The 22,475-nt window shown below is 40.1% G+C and overlaps 1 protein-coding gene across 5 annotated transcripts in view; it reads left to right on the top strand.

The window, feature by feature from the left end:
• Nucleotides 1–22,475, top strand: part of abr (ABR activator of RhoGEF and GTPase) — a 118,547-nt gene that overhangs the window by 79,864 nt on the left and 16,208 nt on the right. For all 5 annotated transcript variants that reach the window (XM_024265736.1, XM_024265737.2, XM_024265738.1 and 2 more), the window contains 2 exons: nucleotides 1,639–1,736; nucleotides 1,830–1,961. In XM_024265736.1, the coding sequence (XP_024121504.1) occupies nucleotides 1,639–1,736; nucleotides 1,830–1,961 (230 nt within the window). The remainder of the gene's footprint in view (nucleotides 1–1,638; nucleotides 1,737–1,829; nucleotides 1,962–22,475) is intronic.

The raw sequence follows: 22,475 nt of genomic DNA, 5'->3' as shown, positions 1-22,475 counted from the left end.
TCATTGGGAGTAATTGTGCCAGAACCTTTCAGGATGCTAAGACAACAAACAATTCCGAAACAGAACCAGATGGAGAGCCGCTCCGGGATACTGTAAAGTCCTGTCACTTTTATGGAGCTCACCCAGCAGTTGGTTGGTTTACTTGTAAGTGTGAGTTTGTCAGTAAAAGGCATCCCTCAACCCCCCCCACCCCATCGTCTGGCAACTGTCCAGGTGAGAGGTCAAACCGCACAGCCATCCATCAAACCGTCAGGAGAAGGTAACCCTTTGGGACCAGGTTGCAGGACTCTTCACAGACAGCAGCAGCTTCAGCAGGACATTAGCAGATGTAATTGCTCTTTGGTAGAGGCGAGAGCGAGTCGATCCCAGCGGAGCGACAGCTCTGGAATGAGGATGTTGAGAGCGGAGGAGGGCCTGTGGTGCTGCTTGTGTACACAGGCAGGAGATTGATGTCCGTCAGAACGCACTACCACGTTCTGACAAATTGAAGGCCGGTGTCAGGGCGGCGGAATGCAACCTTTTTCATTTTTGAAGAGCACATTTGTTACTCTGCCGCTACCAGAGGGGACTAGCTCCCCCTGGTACGAATGTTCTTTTCCCAATTTGTCTTTATTTTCTTTTATTACAAGCACTTTTAAAAATGTTTATGTTTACATTTTGGTGCAGATTTATGACACAGAAACTTGGGATGAGTCCCAGTTCTAATCTTAGTCTTTTAAAAGAGCTAAAGAGGCCAGACTGGAGAAATAAGAGAGCACCTGAAGTACAAACAGTCTGAGTGCTGTTTCAAAGAGCACTAATGTGTGTTAAAAAACCCTGTAAATCCAGAATTACTTTGAGTTCAGGAGTTGTTGTCATTTGTAAACCTGGAGCTCATCAACGTTCATCCTGTAATCAAGTTTCATGCATAATGTAAAAGACAGAGCACTGGTGCAGTCTGTTAATCAACTTTACAGTCCTACAAAATGCTTTCCACAAGGAAATCCATCATAGAAAGAAGGCAGAGTAACATTGAACAAATGCTGCTAAAGTTAAAAATCATTCTTAATTGGAGAAAGAAATCTCTTTTCCTAGTTTACATCTTTAAATAAGTTTAATTTTACACATGACCTTACCATGACATTTAAAGTGGAGGGATGTACCAACATCTCTTAGATAAGAGGGGAGACGACTGCACAGCCTTTCAACCTTTATGTGAGAATTGCACTCCGTTTATTCTCACAAAGCATTATTGGCAACATTTTAGATGAGGTCCTGGAAAACACTATAATATAACAATATAATGTTGATAATTCATTCATTTGTTAAGGTTGTAAATAGTTTATTAATATTGCCTTTGTAGACAATGGTCCTTTAGATATTAGTAGATCTCACTAAGTATTTTAATGAACCTTATTTGGCTTATTATGCTAATAAATGCCTTACTATCACCCTGTAAACACAGTAATCATGTTTGTTAATGCGTTAATAAAGCTTGTTATGTAATCTTATTATAAAGTGTTGCCGCATTTTTTATCTTGTCATTTATAAATCAAGGGTGAGACCTGAAGATGGATTTTAGTTAGTTTTTTTCTTTTTGCTCTGCAGCTTTTTTACAAACCTTTGTCTGATCGTTCTGTCTCCTTGGCTTTCTTTCAGATTTATATTGCACTCTGGAAGTGGACTCTTTCGGCTACTTTGTCAGCAAAGCCAAGACCCGAGTCTTCAGAGACACCACCGAGCCTTTGTGGAACGAGGTCAGTCCCCTGCCCCTCGCCTTTGTGCTGAGCAGCGTTTAAGGCTGCAACCATGCAAACATCTTCACTCACTGCCTTTGTGTTATTGCACAGGAGTTTGAGATTGAACTGGAGGGCTCCCAGTACCTGAGAATCCTCTGCTACGAGAAGTGTTACGACAAAAGCATGCTCAACAAGGACGACAATGAGATCGTGGACAAGATCATGGGCAAAGGCCAAGTCCAGGTAGGAACCATTTTCTCCATTCACGTTTCATTTCATGTTTTTGGACAGTTTGTTGGCACATTGGGTGGTGTGGTAGAAGAGATTTTATCCGACTCTTCTTCCCGTTTAGCAGCATCGTTGAGCGTCAACATAAGAGTCCATTGAGATTTTCTGTTTCTGCTTTCGGAAATGAGTTTAGTGAAGTGACGCTTGACTCCTGTCTTTTTCCTGTAATTCATTCCAAGTGCTGTGGTGAGGGTTTAATCGTCCCTGCGGCCTGTGATAGAGCTTCACTTTATGGTCAACTCTGGTGATCTAAAGTGCTTTTATCCTCATTTATTGTCTCGGTTGAACTGGAGGAGCATGTGTCAGCGCCACAGGCCTGCTTCCAGCTGGTTATAAATAAATCTACCTTTTTATTTTACTTAAAGAAAGACATACCAGTGAAAATGTTTCAAGATTTGTCGTGACTCTTGCAGAGGGAACATTTGAAGTTGACGGTTAAAGAAGTTTCCCTGAGAACTGTTGTTGCACAAAAGCGAATAACCCCGTACTGTTGCATTTGAAAGGGAAGGATTCATCTCAAAAACATCTCAGATTTCTGGCATTTTATCTCAGATGTACTTTTCTTTTTTGCTTTATATCTTTCAAATGTGCCTTTGAATGGAAAAATAACACCCATGACATGTTTCCGCTGGTTGTGTTATTCAGTCAGATGATTTGTGTGGTTCTGGGTTGTGTTTGATTCCTTCCAAACAGAAAGAAAGTTTATCAGACTCTCATTCGTTTTGGTGCGTGTGGATCCCACTCTCAACCGAAGTGTTGAAGGTGTGACAGTTTTTAGCTTTTAAGGTGTCAAACATATCATATTCGTGCTGTTACCTTCATCTGACATTGGTGCTTGTTTCCGTATGTCCCAGAAAAAATACAAAAACCGTATAGATGTGTGTTTATTGTGTGGAGGCATGTCTTAAACAGAAATATGGGATAAAATTGAGCCCAAGCAGTTGTTTCTGCCCTAACTGCTCAGTCGCTGGAGTTCCCTGTGACTGATTGAAGGGAGCCACCTCATCTTTACACAGTTTGACAGACAAGGTCAGTATTGATCATCATTGACGAATGAGTCAAACAGAGCTGCTCCTGGGAACATCCGCTTCCAGACAGAAAAAGGCACAAAAAAAAAAAAGTTGGAGAAAACAAATCGGCCACATCGTTTTTGGCTCGAAGAGAAAAGTGGACAATGGCATGCACTGTGAGAGTCTCACAGGGGGGGGGGGTGGAAGCAGAAACCGCTGAAGCTCAGCTGCTACAACACATAGATGCAGATCTGGATTTCTGTCACTTTGGGTTAAATGTTGTCTCCTCATTTTATTCTAAAATTAAATATTTGATAAAAATCTGTAAATGCAAGAACACTTCATCCTTTAACCAGAAGGGTTCTAGGTGGGATGAAATCCTGGATAAGGAGCTTGTTTTTGTTTGCCTGCACCTCTTAAGTGAACAGCACAGACTTATCTCGTACAGTATGGACGCAGGAACCTCGGCGTCTTGCTAACCTAATGCTGGGACGTGAGCTGTTTGCTTTGCTGGTGGAGCTGAGTTTAGAAAGATCCTTCAGTGTTTTGCTTTCCCCTCCAGAGACCCTCTGATTTATTTAACAAGCTCGTGGAACACTGACTGACCGTAAATGGGCATTTTGGGCTGAAAGTTTTCTTTTTTTTTTCAGATTTGACTCTGTTGCTGATGAGAAAGTTGTCCTTCTCTGTCATCTGTGATTTTACTGTCATGGGCAGTGAGGCTGCACTTGGCTTTTTTTCTGCACTGGAAAACCAGGCCTCTTAGAAATAAGTATAAAACTTGTAAAATTTGAAAAATACATTTAAATAAGTTTGAAAAAGTTAAAGAAAAATTGTCTTACCATGAATTCTTATTTAAAAAAAAAAGTTCCAATCACTCACACATGGGCTGTGTACAAATTCTCTCTCGATTCCCTAACTAAAGGGATTATTTAGTGTCCAGGGTTTTAAAAGCAATTTGAACACCATGCTCTCTACTTTTTTTGTTTTAAATGGAAAATATGACATCACAAATTGCCAAAAGTAAAGACCTAATAAATGTGAACATATTCGGAAGACTCATTATGAATCCACTGTGTTCTGATAATGAATTGGATGGTTTATAAAAAGTAAATTAAATTACTCATTTTTTTTTACATGAAAAATCATTCAAAGGCAATGCATTGTGGTCTATATTTGCCAACCTAGGTAGCATTTCCAGGACACTGGATTTTGGAATTTTAGATTCAGACAGCTCTACAAAATGCACTGTGTAGTTAGTAATGAAGGAATTTGGACCAACCATTGTTTTAATATTGAAAAGCTTTCTTGATAAGACAATTTTTATTGAAAAAAGACTCCTTTTACTCTCGTAAGATTCAATTTTTGTAGCATGTGAAAACAGCAGAAGACACAAGTGAAGCGAAGCTAACATTGCTGAGAATCCTGAAAGAAAAGCACAAAAATTTAGTTTCATAACTAAGATCCTTGTTTTTTTCCAGTCTGTCAAGGCTCCCTTCCTTAATCTTTCCAACCGAACCAAAACTTTTTTTTAAAGCGTCTTATATTTATAATTTTGCTTTTTTTTTGTCAAAATGTAAAAAAAAAAAAAATCTGTGTTGTTGACATAGTCTCTCAAGAGCAGCAGTAGCTCATTGGAAATACCCCTTAGAGTTGTGGGCGGGACCTCTGGCACAGAGCAACCCCACCCCCTCTTCCCCTCCCTGTTACTGAGAGAATGGAGCAGGAAGCTTGTGGCTCGCTTTAAACAGTTTTTTTTTTATCTGTTCCTAAATTTCTCAACTATTTGACTAAAGAAATACTCAGAAATTCAATTTTGAGCTTAACTTTTCTAATTACATCGTCCATCATTAGAAAAATGCCACAAGAAGATGTTAAAAACAGTATTTTCATCAGAATGCACATTCTGAACTGATGGTGAGAGAAAAGAGCAAAGTCTGCACCGATGGGATGCGAGTTCTCCCAGGCGACCTTTATGTGCCGACTGTATCATGCATTAGCGAGGAGGTTATGTAACTGTTTAGGTTACCACCAACAGCACAAATTCATCACATCACCCAGTTTTAGTCATCCTCTGGTCACCCCAACCAAACCTCTCCTGCTTCTGGTCCCAAAGCTTTTCTTCTCTGTGGTGGACAGAGTCAGATCCACCGTCAGCTCTGAAATGCTTTAGAAAGTTGATGGAAAAGATTGGCTCCATCAAACCCACTCTGCAGACAGAGGAGCAGAAGCGGCTGCTTGTCATTAGGATCCATAGTGTGGAGACTCTGAAGGCCTGCTCCGCTCCGAGTCGATCTGAATGTTCTCCTCTGTGTGTATTTTTAGTCTCGACACTGCATGTTCTGCTCAGTATCTTCCCTGGTGCTTTTTATGTCACTACAGTTCATGTTTCATTTTAATCTTATTTCTCCCAAAACCCTGTCATTTCTCCAACAGACAGATGTACCCAGTACTGACACCACCTCTCTTTCAATCACACCATCTGTTAGGCGTTCTCAATGCTTGGGGTTGTTTTTATTGATGGGTGTTTGGGGTTGAGTATTTGCAATATTGTTTCCAGCCTCAGAGAGCAGAAACCTGAGATCAGCGAGCGACCTCCCACAGATGATGAGATCCAGAAAAGTTGAGCAGCAAAGACAAAGCAGGCAAAAGGGAGCGTTGGAGTTGTTTGCCGTTTACTGAAAGGCTCGTATTAGCGTGTCATCACTGAAATGAAACATTGTGGGTGCAGAGGGATTGTAAAGTTTGGGCGTCTACTTGCACTCTAAACCCCCTTCAAAAGCTGAGATGGTTTTACGGGTTGTAAAAGCTGCATTTACATAGGATGTGAAGGATTTATGGGTGAAAATGCAAACTGTTGGGGTTAATAGCAAACCATCTCTTTATTAAATCAAAAGAAAACAACCTGCAAGGCTGAGTTGATCTTTTTTGACACTTAAAATATCTTTTTTTATGTTGTTATTCATGTTTTGTTTAAGGTTAACCCAGATATATTTTTAAATAACTAAAAGTGTTAAAAAATATTTAAGATAGTCCTACTTCTTGATGCTTTAAAACCTTTTCTAGATTATTTAAAAGACTTGCTAAAAGGAAAATTGTGTTTTTAATATTTTCCTGTGGCATTTTTGAGTATTTCTTTATTCAGATTGTTGTGAATCAGGAACAAATGTAAAAAGTCAGTTGGAACTACAGCAAGCCACAAGCTCCCTGCTTTACAGGAATGCTATTTGAAAAAGTATGTATTTGTGATGTAGAAAAGACGCTGGTCTGGCCACAAGCTCTTTGCTCTGCTCCATTCTGTTGCATCTACTTGTAAACAAATAGATCCTTGTACTTCTTTGTTTTCCCCATCTGGCTCTAAACTGTACGGCCGGATAGCTCCAGTTTTGCTTGCCAATCCTGTTGCACCAGTTATATCAGGTTGGGGTTGTGAGTGGCAGTATGGTCCGAGGATCTGGCTATAGACATCAATGTCTGGAACCAGAACATGTCTGTCTATGCACCCATCCATCTTCTAAGCAAAATTGCCCAGACTTCCCCTTATCATGTCACTTCCTCCAGCTCCTCTGGGGGGAACCCTGGGGCGTGTCCAGGGTCTCCCCTAGGGCCTATGTCCATTACGACATGCCCTTGAACACCTCCACAGGAAGGCATCTAGAAAAGATCCGGACCAGATGTCTTCCATGTCACTCGAAAAATTTGATTAGATACATTTTTTCCCTTTTTAAGCTTTACTGTTCTTTAAAGTTTTGGGCTAGAGTTACAACTAGGGTTAGGGTTTGGGTAAGTTGCTGAAATTCTGCTTCCAGCTGATGATGTCGTGCGCCATCTTGTCTGCAGCCAGGTCCTTCTCAGAGGTAGAGCATAGCACTCTCAGCTCTCCAAAATAAAGAGCTCTCCGTAACGGGAAGGGGAGGTTGGGTCGCATTTCACCACAGATTGACGATGGGAAGTGGGTAGTAAGAGGGCTTACTATCCGCCAATGTCCCCGCCTACGACTCAGAGGCAAATTTAGTTTCTTTCTTGTTTCTTCCTTCTTTGTTGTGCATGGTGGTCAACACATGATCATTGATCAGTATTTACACTTTTACTTACACGGGCTTACGTTTGTCTGATTTTCTGTGCGTATGTTTCTTATACATTTTTCAGGAATATGTGGTGTCATCTATTTTGTTCCTGCTGCCTGTCATTTTGTGCAGTGATCAGTCATTCTTCCACATACACACCCCCTGTGGCTCCACACACACACACAATCGCACAGCTGTCAACAACACAACAGATGGGGCCGTGCTCAGTGGGTTTAGCTGCCCTCGGGACAAACCACACACTCCCTCACAAATACAACTGGGTGATGGGGTAATATATTGTAAATGATATTAATAACTTTGGCCCACTACAGTGTATTACCTGGTGTTTATTATCCTCTGGTCTGGGCAGGTGTGAGTTTGTTTTTGTCTAAGGATTTTTTTTCTCAAGCAGGCAACGTTGTGCTTAGTCCACATAGTTTTTCTTGACTCCTAATCCAGCTAATTTAGTCTTTTTGTGCTTTCTGCATGTGTTTAAAGGATGGTTTTTAATGACTCTCATTTTTCTTCCTCTGTACAATTGAACATATGGGCTTTTTTATTGATGAGGAGTCCCAATTAAGCTGACTTCCTCATCAGACTCATCCTGATCAGTGAAGCTGATAGCAGCGCTTTGATGGATGATTATTTTTTCACTTGTAGACTTAAAGAGCCTTTTCTGTCATTGCCTTTGCAGAGAGAGTTTTTTCCCCCAACTTAAATTGCTAAGTCTCACTATAGGGGTGCGTGCCCTGGATAACCACATTCACGTCTAGATCATTCAAACATGAAAATTCACATTTATTAATTTATGTGCTCAGATGAAGAAAAATCTTTGGCCCGACAAGACTAGCTGATCAAATAAACTTTTGAGAAATCAGCATTTTCTTAGTCAAATTTTACTTTTTTTAATCTATTCTTCTCCCTAAAATTGTTAGAAATATTATTTTATCAACCATTTTTTTAATCCTTTTAGTCAGGGTGATCACTGGGGGGTGATGCTCTAACTCACCATGGTTGTGCTCAAAATGAGTTTTAAGACTAATCTTGTATTGATCAGATAAAATTTTAAAAAAGCATTATCATTACACACATGGTTTTGCAGGAAGGAAGAGATGATATTTTGAATGATAGTAATGACTTTGAGCAAAGATTGAAACCCCAGAGGTAAAATAATGGTAATATTTAAATGTTAACAGTGGAAAAAAAAGCAACATGTTTAGGTAAGTTTTTTTTTTTTTGTTTGTTTATTTGAATGAGCTTAAAAAAATATTTCATTTTTCCCTTTTTTTCTGATGGTTAACATTACATTTTCAGAGCCTTATAAAAAAAAGCTCCTATAAATATTTATTTTGTGCCAGTTTATGCTTTTTTACTGTATGCAAAAAAATGTAAAAGAAAAAAACTGAGTGTCTAAAGTCTAAAGACAAGTAATTTTTAAGGTGATACGACCTCTCTAAGACCTTCTGTCCTTCCACCCCATTTCCCACTCACAATTATCCTTTAAAAAAATCCAGCGCAACAAATCTCTGAGATGTCAAAGAGAATTCCACTTCATTATTCAGTCCTCATTATTGCATTACATAATATTTCAGGAAAGAATAAAGGATGGTCAGCAGATGTACGACTTCCTACAATGCGCATCCATATGTAGCCCACATGCAGTACAGGGGGAACAAATAAAGAGGAGGAGGAAGGAAGACAAAGGGAATGAGAGCCCCAGATGGTGGCCAATTATCTGATGCTGGAAGTTAAAGAGAGAACAAAGGATCTCATCACAGCCTGACAAACCAAGCGCTCTCCTGAGGGAGAACGGCAGGAATGTCTCCGCACACTCATGCCACCCTTTTGTCTAACGGAAGAGTCGGAGTTCAGGAATAATCGGTAACAGCTTGAAAGAGGGGTTTTGACGCTTGAACTTTGAGCTGCCTCTTTTATGTTAGGTTGAAATGAGAAGTTTGTACATCCACGAGAACTTCAGTCAGGATCAGTTGTTTGAAAACATTTGAGTATCCCCCTCAACTCAGTTTAAAATGTGTTGTTCTTTTCCAGATTTAAAACAGATTAAAGCTGAGTGCGGTTTTGTATGGCTCGCAGGTGCTACCCAACCCCCCGCCCTCACACGCGCCTTACTTTCCACCCTCTGCCACCCTGGTTAGAGCTGCACATGACGAAATCATAAAAAAACAAAAAACCTTTTTCCAAAATTATGCCTTTTAAGTTGGTTTTAGCTCCATAGCAACCATTCTCTTTCTTGGTCAACTGGGGGTAACGAAAAGATCTATCAATTTTTTTTGCTGAATCAGCAAAAATATATTTTGGGATTTTCTTAGCATTTTCTTAGTGTTTTGTTAACCACGCCCAGATTCCTAATAATGTTCGTATCATATGTCATATTGTTTCATTCAGCTTGAGCCAAGGATTCATTTTTAAAATTTTCACAATATGTTGGTCAAAATGTACAAGCTAACGCCATTCAAAATCTGCTTTATTTCCAACATTTTTTACCTAGTAGCTTCCCAATGAAGCTCGGGGAGTTATTAGGAGGTGATGCATCGCAATCCCTATTAGGAGTTGACTTTTTTTTTATTTCAAGATGGCGGCCTCTTCTTGAGGTCAAAGGTTAACAAAACTCATCTTGATGGTGTTTGTGAAAAATCACTTTAACACAAATTTTCTCTTCCATATTGTCCAAAAATTTCACACTTTGCCACAAATTGTCATTCTAAGCTGTAGGTACTGTGGCCATCCCACAATAGTTTTTCAAACTTTCTTTGGAAAATCTTTTTGGATTTTGGTGAGTTTTTTCTCCAAAGCACAGTAAGAAAAGAGAAGAATTGCAAAAGCAATACAGTCCTTGCTGTCCAAGACTGGACCAGGATAAGTTGGCGGAGATAAATCCTTCGGTTGAGTCTGGTTTGATACGGACGGAGAGCATTTTTCTAGAACCCACAGCCAGGGACATGAAAGAATGTTATTCTGGTTCATGCTACTTTTTCTTCTTTGTGACTTGGAAACCTCATTCACACACACACACATACCCCCACTCATCTCCTCAAAGGGAAATTATTGACAACAGATGACTCTGGGGGAAGGGATTTATCTCATCCCTCTCGTCACAGTACCAGTTTCAGTGTCACAGGGCTGGATTCTTGCTCAGTTCAGCCTGCCAGCTCACCGCGAGAGGCTGTTTCCCGGTGAAGCTGTCTTGGCTGCATGTCTGTTAGAACCCTGTGTGGTCAAGGAGCCAGGGTCCTGGATGAATTTCTAACCATCCCCTACTGCTTTTCAGAAATATGTTCTAGAAGATGGCACAGTTTTTTTTTTTATTTTGGCTAAAAACAACATTGGAACACTTTTACAATAGATCAAAAGTTGATTGGTTTGGGTACTTAGGTGACCTCAGTGGAACTTGAAGTTAACTGTAGAAAATATGAGGAGTCAGATGGTGAAAACTACATTGACTAGAACAGATTAGCATTGACATAATGGTCTCCTGAGGCAGCTCTGCTCTTTCTTCATCGTCTGATTGTACTGGAATATGTTCTCCCTTTTCCTCTTCTATGTGGTAAGAGGTCGCAGTGTGTCCCTCCTGTTCTAGCAGGGACACACTGCGTGCTGGTTGGACGGTCAGTTCTGGCTTGAAAGTGGTCAGTCAGAAGTCCAGGTTTGTTCCTGCTGTGTGATTGTGTGATGAAAATCAAACAGTGGCTGACACTTTCTGTTGACTTGATGTCAAAAACCACATTACGCTGGAGAAGCTGGTGATGGCAGTTGTACTCAAAGTGTGATGAAATGCTCTCCTTGGGTGTTTAGATTTGATGATTGTGCTGTAGCTGAGATGTTGTCAGCACAGCATTCACTGGAGTCTGTTTCTGCCACTGGGGTTCTACGCTCCATTTAGAAGAATGCTTTATCCTTTCTGCAGCCGGCGCAAGATCTGCTTTCTTCAACAAATTTTATGGAGAACATCAGATTTGCAGGTCCCATTTGAAAATTCAACATTTGAGATATTTGTTATTTCAAATAAATGCCTCATCTGTTGTTTAAAGTATACATTTTGGCAGATTTTTATTGCTTTAGGAAAGGTTGTCTTGATTTCCTTTCTCTTTATGTACCCCAAGTGGTTCGGGCAAAGCTCATAGACTTATATAAACTAGATATGACATCATGACCAAAAATAAGTTTGCCAATATTAATGACCAGAGTTTGTAAAGTGAGAAAAAAATAAAGTGAGAGTTTTGTCCTCTTAGCAGCCATAAAAAAGCATGCCCTTTATGATATTTATTTGAGCTCTAATTAAATCTAAATGACTGAAAAGATTAATTTAACACTGTATTTTGCATTTGTCAAAAATTTTAAATAAAGCGTTCGTTTATTACGGGAGTTACATACTGGAAATAGCTCATAATAGCTGAAATTTTTACAATTATTAAAGATTTTTTAAGGCTGTATAACCCCTCACCTACACACTTTATACACTTCTCTCAGACACACATTAACATTCTTTCTTGTTTCAAATGTTATCATTTAAAAATAGTCCAGTACAGCATTAGACTTAAAAATATATATTCTTGCAGTCAAAAGTGTGTGGGAATTTTGCAAGCTGAATACATTCTGCAATCAGGGCAGAAGACATGGCATGGAGGAGATTGATCAGCAATGGTTTAGCCAATCGGGATGCAGGACACAGTGGACTGTAAAAACAACAGCATGCAGTTGCACTAAAACAATCTGCAAAACAGTGAGACTGCAAAAGATGAACTCCAGTATAGTGAGGGATAACATTGTTTTTTTTTTGTGCAAAGTTATGCTTTTCGAAAAGAAATGTGTCCCTTTTTAAACCCACCTCCAGTTATTTGAAGAGATACAATATTTGTCTCTTCTTTTTCTTTTAACCGATTTGTCGGCAGCCTTTATGCGGTTAACGTAATACCAGCAGGTTCTGAAGCGGAGAAAAGCAGCTTTGCACTGAAATACATTTGCGGTGACCATGTAAACCGTCAAAAATTTAAGGTATGCAAAAGAATGTGTGTAATTTAGATGTCGACAGCAACAGTTCCGATGTTAAAGGGTTACAGTATTTCTGGTTATGGAAAAAGAGGGCTTGGCAAACTGAATTGAACAAATGTCCATGTCTGTGTTGATTTTTTTTTCTTTCATTAAATGTTTCCCTTCATTTCTAATCCAAGAACCTGTTTTTTTTTTACGTTCATGTTGTAGTAAGACTGGAGTAACAGCAAATGGGCAGCACGCCATGGCTGCGATCCAAGTAGATACTGTCCATCGTGCTTTCCAATCAGACTTGTTTTATTGTTCTCTGATGTCCTGTTGAAGTTCCAGTGATTCTTGAGGAATGAGCTTCATCCCTGCTGTCCGCCAACAACAGCAGGTGTGCCTCGAAGTGGCTGCAAATATTCATTCCTTAGGTTTTTGTTGCAGTACCTTCAGTCCTTGTTCCTCAATAAAAACCCAGATGTGTGTTTATTGTGCCTCGATCAACGGGTAACAAGAGTGTGCTCATAAAAGGTGTTACAATGCTTTGGCTTGATGTGGTTTATTATCTTCAGTTGTTATTTCTAAACTTCCCTTTTTGCTTTAGAGAGCATTTGTGACTCCTACAGTGATCTGCCCCTGGTTCTAGGCACACATCCAGGATAGACCTTCAAGACGGGGAAAAAACAGAGCAGGAAATCTGTGGGCTGAGAAAAATACACTGATGATTAGTATTCTTCCCAGGCTTTTTGGAATCCACTGGCCTAAAATCATGGGTTAAGCCTGTGGACTTATGCTACCTTTGACCTTAAACTGTACTGTTTGGATAAGTTAATTCACTTTAATACATTGTTGGTTTGTAAATCCAGTTTGGATCTGTGTTCTGTCCCAAACAAAACGTTTAGAAAGTTGAACATTGTAATTTTTTATAGAAATCTGTGTTGTTTTGTCCTTTTCTGTTCCTCAGTTCAGCAGAAGCTCTTGTCCTTGTTAATGTAAAGAGAAACTTGGCTTTTTATGCCTCAGCAGACAACTAAACTAATGATCGCAAATGTTGGCTTTGAGCTACAAACTGACGGCTAACAGATGCATCACGTTTTCACAACTGGCCGCCGTAATTGTTTTGACTTGCGCAGCCCACAGACTCCCACGACATTACACAGTTCGTATTGCAGGACGGAGCTGTGCCAGACGTTTGATCCTGCTTTATGACTTCCTGTCCCAAGGCGAGGGAGGGATACTCCCCGTTTCCTGGTAGGACTGTGCAGACTTTAGTTGCTTTTGTGCTGATGTTTTCATCACTCAGCTAAAAAAAAAAAAAAAAATTAGGCACCTGCTCGTGAGTCCTGAAAACAACAGGTGATTCACTTGTTGCTTGGATCGTTTCCAAACTCTGCAAATGAATTTTTGTAATTAAATAATGTGTATTTACAAGTTTTTTTTTCTCAGTTTATGTAACCTGTGAGTGTTTTCTTGATGTTATTATGATGTTTACATGTCGAGGAGGCATTTCTAGTCCCTCAGGCATAGAAGGTTTTTAGCTTTTGAGCCAAATTTAATAAAAACTCAAATACCAAAATAACAGTGTTCAACAGTTCATATGTTTTAAATGTTTGGCTCAAAACTACCACCTTTAATTGCACACAATCCAGAAAGCAGCCACGTCACTAGGCTGTGATAACAGCTGAATTGAGCCACTTTGAAGACCTTGAGCCTCAGCACCGTTATCTGCAGCTCTTTGAGTTTCTCAGAGGATGTGTGCTCTTTGCATCGCTTCTTAAAGCGGCCTGTTGCGTAACCAGCGTGTCGTGCACAGAGCCAGCAGCGTGCTTTTTAGAAAGTCTCCCTGGCAGGATCATGAAAGACATTAATCTGGCGGGGGCGCTGGCTCGAGTGCTCACCTGTTCCCCTAACTATCCCTGCTCTCAAAGGGATGAGGGGGCGTTTGTGAGCGAGGGCACCTTAAAAGTTTGTTTCACACAGTCACAAATTGTTTGAATTATGTAATGTGAGTTGTATAATCCTGTAGCCGTTAGAGGGACGTGGACTGTAGTGTGTTTATGTTCTGACAGCCGTGTAGGAGTTGCTTGGGTTGATTGCATCTCGTCTTACTTGCGTTGTCTCCTTCTTCCATCAGTACAACCTGAGGCCTTGTTTTTTCGTTTGTTGGGTTGTCAGTGTGAAAAAAGCCGATCTATTTAAACTGAATCCATCCTTCCTCCATAATCCTTCTTTGGCTCCTTGCTCTCATTCATTACAAAGAAAAAAAGTGATCTTATATTATAATTTAAATTCCTTAGGTTCACCCTGAAAAAAAAATCAACCAGGAATCAATCCTTTATTGATTAAGTGATCGTTTTTCCTTGTGATCTGCGGTTTAATTAAATGTGAAGTTATTTCTGGTTTTCTTGTCACTGGTTGCTCCAAAGAGGAAACTGTTGGGGGCGGGAGAGGTAGATGGATGTTTTCCTGACAGAATAGCTGACCCAGTTTTTCTCAAACAGAAAACCATCAGAGCTTGTAAAGCTGATAGTTGATGGGGATTGTACCACCTCATCTTAAATTCATAACAAATTAGGTCAATTGCAACCAGGGACTTAATCAGAATTGATGTTCCTTGTTAGCGTTTACTGAAATTTTAATAAATGTGCAAGATGAGACTATAGATGATGATATATCTGCATGAAGTGAGAGATAAATATTTGATTTTGGTCTTTATAATGCAAGTACTAGAAGGAACCAGTTCCACCTGAGACGGTTGAAGACACAGTCCTGGTGTTAAATGTATTCAGTACTGCAACCTTCAACACTTAAAGAGCCTTTTAGGTCCATTTCTGACTAACTACATCCTAGCAGGAGTTATAAAGTCTTACTTCACCCTTTAGAAAAATAAGGCAATGAATTGTATTATGTTATTTTTACTGTTTTGATATAAATAATATAAATGAATAAACATAAAAATATTTTTTCTCATTTTTAAATATTACATTTTTGACAGAAGAAGAATTTTTTACTTCTTTTCATAAGAAGACAGCCTGTGCCATAAGAAATCAACCTTATAATCCGACCCATCCTATGCTTAAATTCTGGCTGTGCTTATTGATCTCCAATTGATTTTTGATACACAACATTCCAAAATCTGTCAAAGCATATTAGTATAATGTTAGTAAACTAAAAAGGCAAACCCCTTGATGGTTCGTCGAAGCATTACAGCTACTATAATCAGGAGCCTGGCAGAATGATGCCTACTGTGCTTCAACTGTTTGTGAATGAGTTGAACAAAGTTTGACTTATCTGCTTTTTTTTCCCCTAATGAATCTTGTGGTCCAAAAAGTAGATTACTTTTTAAAATTATATATATATATATATACTTTTCTTCATTCAGTGAACTAATAGTTCGAAACAGACATTCAGTCCTCTTTTGTTCAGACCATTCCAAATAGGCCAAGCTGTCTTAGGTGTATTCTTTTGAAGACTTAACTGATTGACCAACAAATTATGATCACATTTTAAGTAATTCACCAAAAGCATAAAATTTCATGAATTTTGATACAATAATATTTTCTTTTTAGAGAAACGTTTCTCAAAAGTATAGTATCTAAAGTTGACTTGGTAACCATTCAAGCCTTGTTTCCACTGAGCAGTCTTGTACGGTAAGGAGTGGTACGTTATGGTCCAATTAATTCTAGCGAGCATTTCTACTCACTTTAGCCTCGCTCCCAATGAGTGGTTTGTTTTCACGGCGCATGTGTGGTGTAGCCCACTAGCGTGTCATTGTAGTGCGACGACTAGAAAAGCAACAACAATGGAGGTCATCCAGCAGTTCGTCTTTTTCTAGCTTTCCTTCTGATATATCATATATAACTTGAATTTCATGTTGTTTGAAAGAAGATAGTCGGACGGCTAAGAAGAATACTGCAGTAAAGAGGAAACGAAATTGCTAGCTTAGCGCCATATTTGTGCTTTCTAATGTCGTCATCACTTTCTGAAAATCAACAGGTGGCCATACCCAACCATCCCGTTCTATTTTTCTATGGACTTACGGATGGGGCCCTCAAGAGGCACAGGTCGGAACTAGTTAATGGTTTCAATTATCAATGGAAACGCTCAAAATATCGGACCGAACCGCTCAGTGGAAACAAGGCTTTAGTGATCTTGGTCTTCATTTACTTCAATAGTGGCTGGGTGGCTCAGTGGGCTAGGTGAAGGGCTGACACGCAGGAAGGAGCCTTGGGTTCGATTCCCAGGGTTGTCCACTGATCCCCACCCAGATTGGGTCCTTAGGCAAGACCCTTGACGCTGGTGCCTAACTGGGTCCCTGTGCCCCTCAAGTACAGGGTTGTGTCAGGAAGGGAATCCGGCGTAAAAACTCTGCCAAATCACTGATGCAAAACAGTGGGTGCTGTTACGCTGTGGCGACCCTGAAAGGGATAAGCTGAAAGTGAACTACTACTACTGGTCTTCATTTACTTCAAAACAGCTGAACTTCACAATAGTCTTTGACTACATCATCTTTTCTTCTATCTCCGATACTAGATTTAAAGTCATACACGACTATCCTGGTGTGTAGTATAGGTTGAATGACGTCATATCTGGTCAAGCCAGTAATATTCACTGAGAAAAACTGGCGTAAATAGTAAGTGTTCACTACTTGTTGGCTGTTTTAATTTACCATCGTGTGCATTCTCATTTATTTACACATCACAGCTTTGCCTCTTAATCTAATCCTATTGAGAAACATATTCTCCAATAGCTTGATCAAAGGTTTGTTGATATATATGAGAAGGCCTGGAATCAAACTGCACTAGGATACCTTTTATTTATAGCTGCTTACAAATTAGTCAAATGCAAACAAATTTGTGGCATGACCTATCTTTGTATGACTGTTCCACACTGTTCCATACTATGTTCAAAGAAACACGCAAAGTCGTTTCAGTGTGACTGCATAAGCTGACTCATTTTATTTCTGTTCTTTATCTAAGCATCATATTCATTGCTTATTGGATTTCTTGAATTGCATGTTCCTTATCTTAGTATGCAACATCGTCACTTCTTCCTCTCCTAAGACCACCTTCGTCCTCACGTCATGTATATGTAGACTTCCAGGTGCTTGCATCCAGTCAGCAGTGGGTGTACACTTAAGATAAATTATTCAAGCAGGTCAGCTGCTTGTTCTTCTGAGGATGCACCCCCTCTTTCATCACTGGAATTGGGTCATACCACTCGGATGAAGCACAACGTTGACCCAGTCAAGCAGAGATCACAGCATCAGCATGGTGCAGTTTGTATGCACATCAAACATGAAAGCATAAAAAAGTTCATGCTCTGAAGAAAAGAACAGATTTACCTTTCAGGTGAAGTTTAACATTTAAAGTGACCCAGCTTTTTCATTTAACCATTTGGGATTTCTGTTTGCATCATCATTTTTTTTTCACCTTTTCAACTACAAGTAAGTAATCAAGTCCATGCTGAACGCACAGTGCTCCAAGTAAGCACCCTCCTTTAGCACGTCACGTCTGACTCTACAAATTCAAGATGACAGTGTTTGAATGGCGGCATAAAAGCAGCAGACCACAGCGGTGAAGCAACAGCACGTGCACCTTCTGTGTACCATAGGTCTGCATTTTGAAAATCAGAGTGATTGAATACAGGACGTGAAGATTCCCGTGCATACAAAGTACGACCTAGTTGTCTGCAGTAGGTCATGCCGAACCTGCAGGATGACTGCCGTTGTGTTTACTCTTGCATCAGTCTACCTTCATTCACAAGTCTTTCTTTGCTTGCAGATTTAAGTTAGTTTAAAAAGCATTTCTAAATACTGGTGGGTGAACTGATTTACTTGAGCATTTCAAAGGTCCTGATGTGTATGTATCCTGTGTTGTGCGATTTCCAGCCTTCTCTAATAGAACATTAGTTTTTTTTCCATCTTTACTCCAGCCACACCCAGCTATACTCACCACGGTATACGCCAAACCCCCCTCTCATATGTTCTTTGTCTTTTCCTCCCTCCTTGTTCAACACCTTTGTTCCAGTGTGCTTAATAAGTGATGGAGGGGTTTAACTGAGGAAGATGCCCCCAACGGCTCACATGAAAGAGGAGCAGGAATAATCTGCAGAGCACCCCGAGGCTGCGATTTCCCACCCTGCCAACCCCCGCCCCCCCCATTTCTACTCTCCCATTTAGCGTTCTCCGGTTGCCCTGAAGGACCCTCCCTCGAAAACTACTCGCACACGCTCACAAACCCCATTTTGAACCCCCCTTTTCCTACTCCTAAGCTCCAACGAAAGCACCAGAAAAGATCAAAGGAGTGCACTGGGTCATCCCATAAACATGCTTCCAGAGACCTGTCGACTTAAACCTGATTGAATTATCCGCCCGCAATCCCGATCTGCAGCTGCAGCCCTCGCCCCGCTTGCAATGGGAGCCCATCAACATAATCAGTGAGATACATGTGATTATCATGCGCCGCTCTGTCATTTTTGATGAATAAGTCCAATAAGCGCACAGCTCCATGGCCTTATACTTCAATTTCATGAATCCTACTTTTTTTCCTATAAGTGCTAAATGAAAATGTGTGTGCTGAATATTTCAGCGCTCTCTAACCCATTTAAGTGTGTGAGTTTGTTCATGGGGATATTTTCACCTCAGATTTAATGCCAAAGCAGTTGATGCCAAGCTTCAGTCTCAAAGTTTATGCACAGTTTTGAGGGAAGTAACCTCTTTTAATATCGTTCCAGTGTTTTCCCAGCTGTAAAAATAAACCACAGGATATATAAACTGTCATTTATCAGAAATTAGAGCAAAGAGCTGGAGTTGAGCCCAGAGCTCCCCAAAAACCACAGTGAAACTTTTATGTTTCATTTATTAAATCTTATTGGTATATTAGCTCTTAGTCCATCATTCACTCATGACTGGTGCTGAATTCCCTTGTGGTATTAAAAGATCTCAACACTTGGATTCATGCTAATTGAGGGGCAGCCATTGACTGAGTAACCCCTCTCCCCTGGTGTTCCTAACAGGAAGTACCCGCTGGTTTCAAGAAGCCAAAATCCTATAGACTTCTATAGAGAAATAACGCAGGACCAGCACATGGGAAACGAGGGCTCATTTCCTAGGGGGTGCAGTGAGTTGAATCCAGTGTAGGTCTTTAGGCAATATAGCCACAAGGTGGCACAGGTCTCCCTGTGCCCGTCCCCTGCCCGGATAAATGTAGGGTTGTGTCAGGAGTAAAAAGTTTGGCAAACCAAATGTGTAAAACAATGAAAGCTGATTTGTTGTGACCCTTGAAGGGATGTGCCGCAGCATGAACAATGAACTCAGTCATTCTATTTGTTGGAATAACCATTCTAGCTCTGCTACCTTTATTTTTTTAACATGTCCTAATATATTTATTCTGTAGTTAAAGATTAACCAAACACTAAATCATTTTTTTTTGTCTGTTGATCTCTATAAATGGGGCTTTAGAAGTGCTGTCTTGGTCATTGTCACATTTTTGAAAATAAAAAAAAAAAACTTGTTTAATTCTTGTAATTATAGTCTAAACCAGGGGTCCTCAAACTTTTACTTGTGAGGGCCACATAACTGTTTTATTCTCTGATGGGGGGCCGGGGACAGTTTATAGGCTAACAAAAAAAAGGGTAACAATCACAGGCTAACATAAACATTCATGGTTTTCCAGAAAGCCACATATAGCCAAATTAAAAAGCAAAATTATGTTAAAAAAAAAAAAGGACTAAAGCATTTTTAATAGTAAACCAATAAATAGTCTATCTTCTCCCATCATAGTTCAGACCACAGAAGCGTGGAAAAAAAAGTGACGTTCGATGTTGGTCTCGATCAGCCAGATTGGGGGGGGGGAGTGTTTGGGGGTGCTGGAAAAATGTAGAAGGGTTCGTAGTTTATTTTAAACTGTCAAATTTTTGACAATTTAAAACAAGCTTGTATTATTTTAAAAATAATGGTCTAAAACCGTCTGTGTGCTGCCCCCTATAGGTTGGAACGAGTTATCACAGTTGAATTTGGTGATTGGTCAACTGGATAAGTCCCACATCAGTTTAGTAGTTTCACATCATCATGCTCTGCAGCTCCAGTATAGAAGCCCCGCCCATCTTTGATTCTGGAATGGGTAGTCGTTAACCTGTTAGCTTTAGCATGGCTCAGAGCTGTTTTGCTTTTGATTGTCAAAAATGTACTGGTTTGCAAAATTTTCCAGTAGACCTGGAAGTTAGGTTGCAGTGGTTGAGTGGAATTGGTGTTGAATCCAACGAACTACGTCCTGTGATGGGATTTGCAAAGAACGTTTCACTCAGAATTGTTTTCTTGTTTGTTACTCGTCAAAACATTTGATTGACAGGTTCTCCCGAACCCGCTTTTAAGTGATAGGGGTGTGGACTTTCTAACAAGCTCCCTCCTGATTGGTGAGAGTGGTTGCCATAGAAACGTTGCCTCAGACCAATCACTGCTTAATGACGGTGTCTGGCTCCAACATGACAGCATCCATATCACCAAAAAAAAGCAGATTTTACTTATTTTGTTGGAGGCGCAAGCAAGTCATTTTCTGTGGGTGACGTCACGCTCGCTTTAGTTTTCATATACAGTCAGTGTGGTCAACTAAAGACTTATCGTCAGCTAGGTGAAGTGACAGTGAGAGCCTCCCATGTTCAACAGAACAGCCTGGACTATGAGCCTTCAAAAGTTGAGACTAACACATTCAACAGAAAAGTGCTTGTCAGGGAGCAGCTCCATACCCAGATGGAGTTTGGCAATGGGGAGTCGGTCCGTGCTTTCTGTCCCTCCCCCCCTTGGTGTGGTCATATGGAGCAGCTTTATGAGGGGCTGTGCCACCCAGCCCATCTATAATTAAGAACCAGGACTGCTCCTGATGTCAGAGCCAAAGCACTCAGGACCAAACCAGCTGCTTTATCGCATTTTTTTTTAATTTGGATTTTTTGTTTTTTTACATTGTTATCAGATATATTTTCACAGTAATTTGAAACCAGGTTGATTTCACTTATTTCCAAGTGTGTTCATAGAAGAAATGGGGTATAAGTATTGACGAGAACTTAGTTTGATGAAACTGTGACGGATTGTGGAAGTTGGTGCCGGTTTTGTTATTTTATTTTTATTTCTTTTCCCAAAGAGGTAACAAATGGCACCCGTCATTTTTGCTTTTACAGGTCTGAGGTTAAAAGGCAAAGTGATCTGAGGGACCACTTTGATCCCCTCATTTTTGAGGCTTTGGCTCTTTAGTGGTGCATGAATTCAGTGATTTAAAGTTGGTCAGACATAAAGATTGGGGAGGTTGGAAAATGTTACCCTTTTGAAAAACTAAGCCCACCAAGTGAGACTGTATGCTGACCTAAAAAGACCCCACAGAAATGCAATAAAAAAAGTAAAATCTGTATGATCCACATTTGTACTTGTTCTTTAAAAGAGTTCTCCGTTCCTAAATCTCAGTTCGAAATCTTATCTCCTTGTTGGACATATGGTTGCATTTTTTTCTTCCAATGTGAAGTTCCTTCACAGTTCTTCATCTCAAAAACCTTTTTAATCTATAGAAAACTTTCCAACCGCGACCTCAGATAGTTAACCTTTACCACAATGGAGATTACCTGTATTTTATCATCTCAGGATCCTGTAATCTTGAGAAGAATCAACATATTTGGGGTTCTCTTTGGTGTGTGATGGGCAGGGCCCCATGCAGAACAGCGTGTGCGAACCCACAGAATTACAGGTTAACATGTCTGCATGAACAGCATTGCTATAAATAAAATATTAGCCAACACCACTGAGAGTGTTTCCCTGGGTATGTGGGTGTGCAGAGCGTGTTTGTGATCCGTGGGGGGAGTGCATACGTGAACGTGTGTCTGCTCAGTGATTTTGTTGATGTGATTTTCTGTGAAGCGGTGGACCCTGGTTGAACTCATGGCACAGACATCGCCTGCTCCTATACGCTGGTGTCACTTCCGCTTGGAGCTTTATCATCGCTGATTGCTGGGAACATCACATATGAAATGTATCTGGGTTATGTGGAGGTTAATGCCACATTTGGGATTTTTGTTAAGTTTAAACTTAACAAAAAAATATATATATCTTTTTTTTCTCGTTAGGTTGAGGAAAAAAACTGAGCTACTCCAATGAAATTTGTGTTTTCGTAGCATTTTCTGATGACGGAGGACATATAAAAAGAAAGTTACATTCAAAATTGCATTTCCGAGTATTTCTTTATTCAAATTATGGTGAGTCAAGACTAGATGAAAAAGTCCTGTTTGAAAAAGATTCTATTTCTGTTGTAGAAAATAGGTGTGCCACAAGGTCCCACCTCTCAGAAACAGAAAGGGAAAAGGGGGTGGGGTTGGTCCATACCAATGGTACCAATGGTTAACAAACTACTACCGCT

The sequence above is a fragment of the Oryzias melastigma genome, linkage group LG14, assembly GCF_002922805.2.
Source record: "Oryzias melastigma strain HK-1 linkage group LG14, ASM292280v2, whole genome shotgun sequence".
NCBI classification, from domain to species: domain Eukaryota; kingdom Metazoa; phylum Chordata; class Actinopteri; order Beloniformes; family Adrianichthyidae; genus Oryzias; species Oryzias melastigma.
Note: the sequence above shows the minus strand (reverse complement) of the source record. Positions and strands in the feature narration are given on the sequence as shown.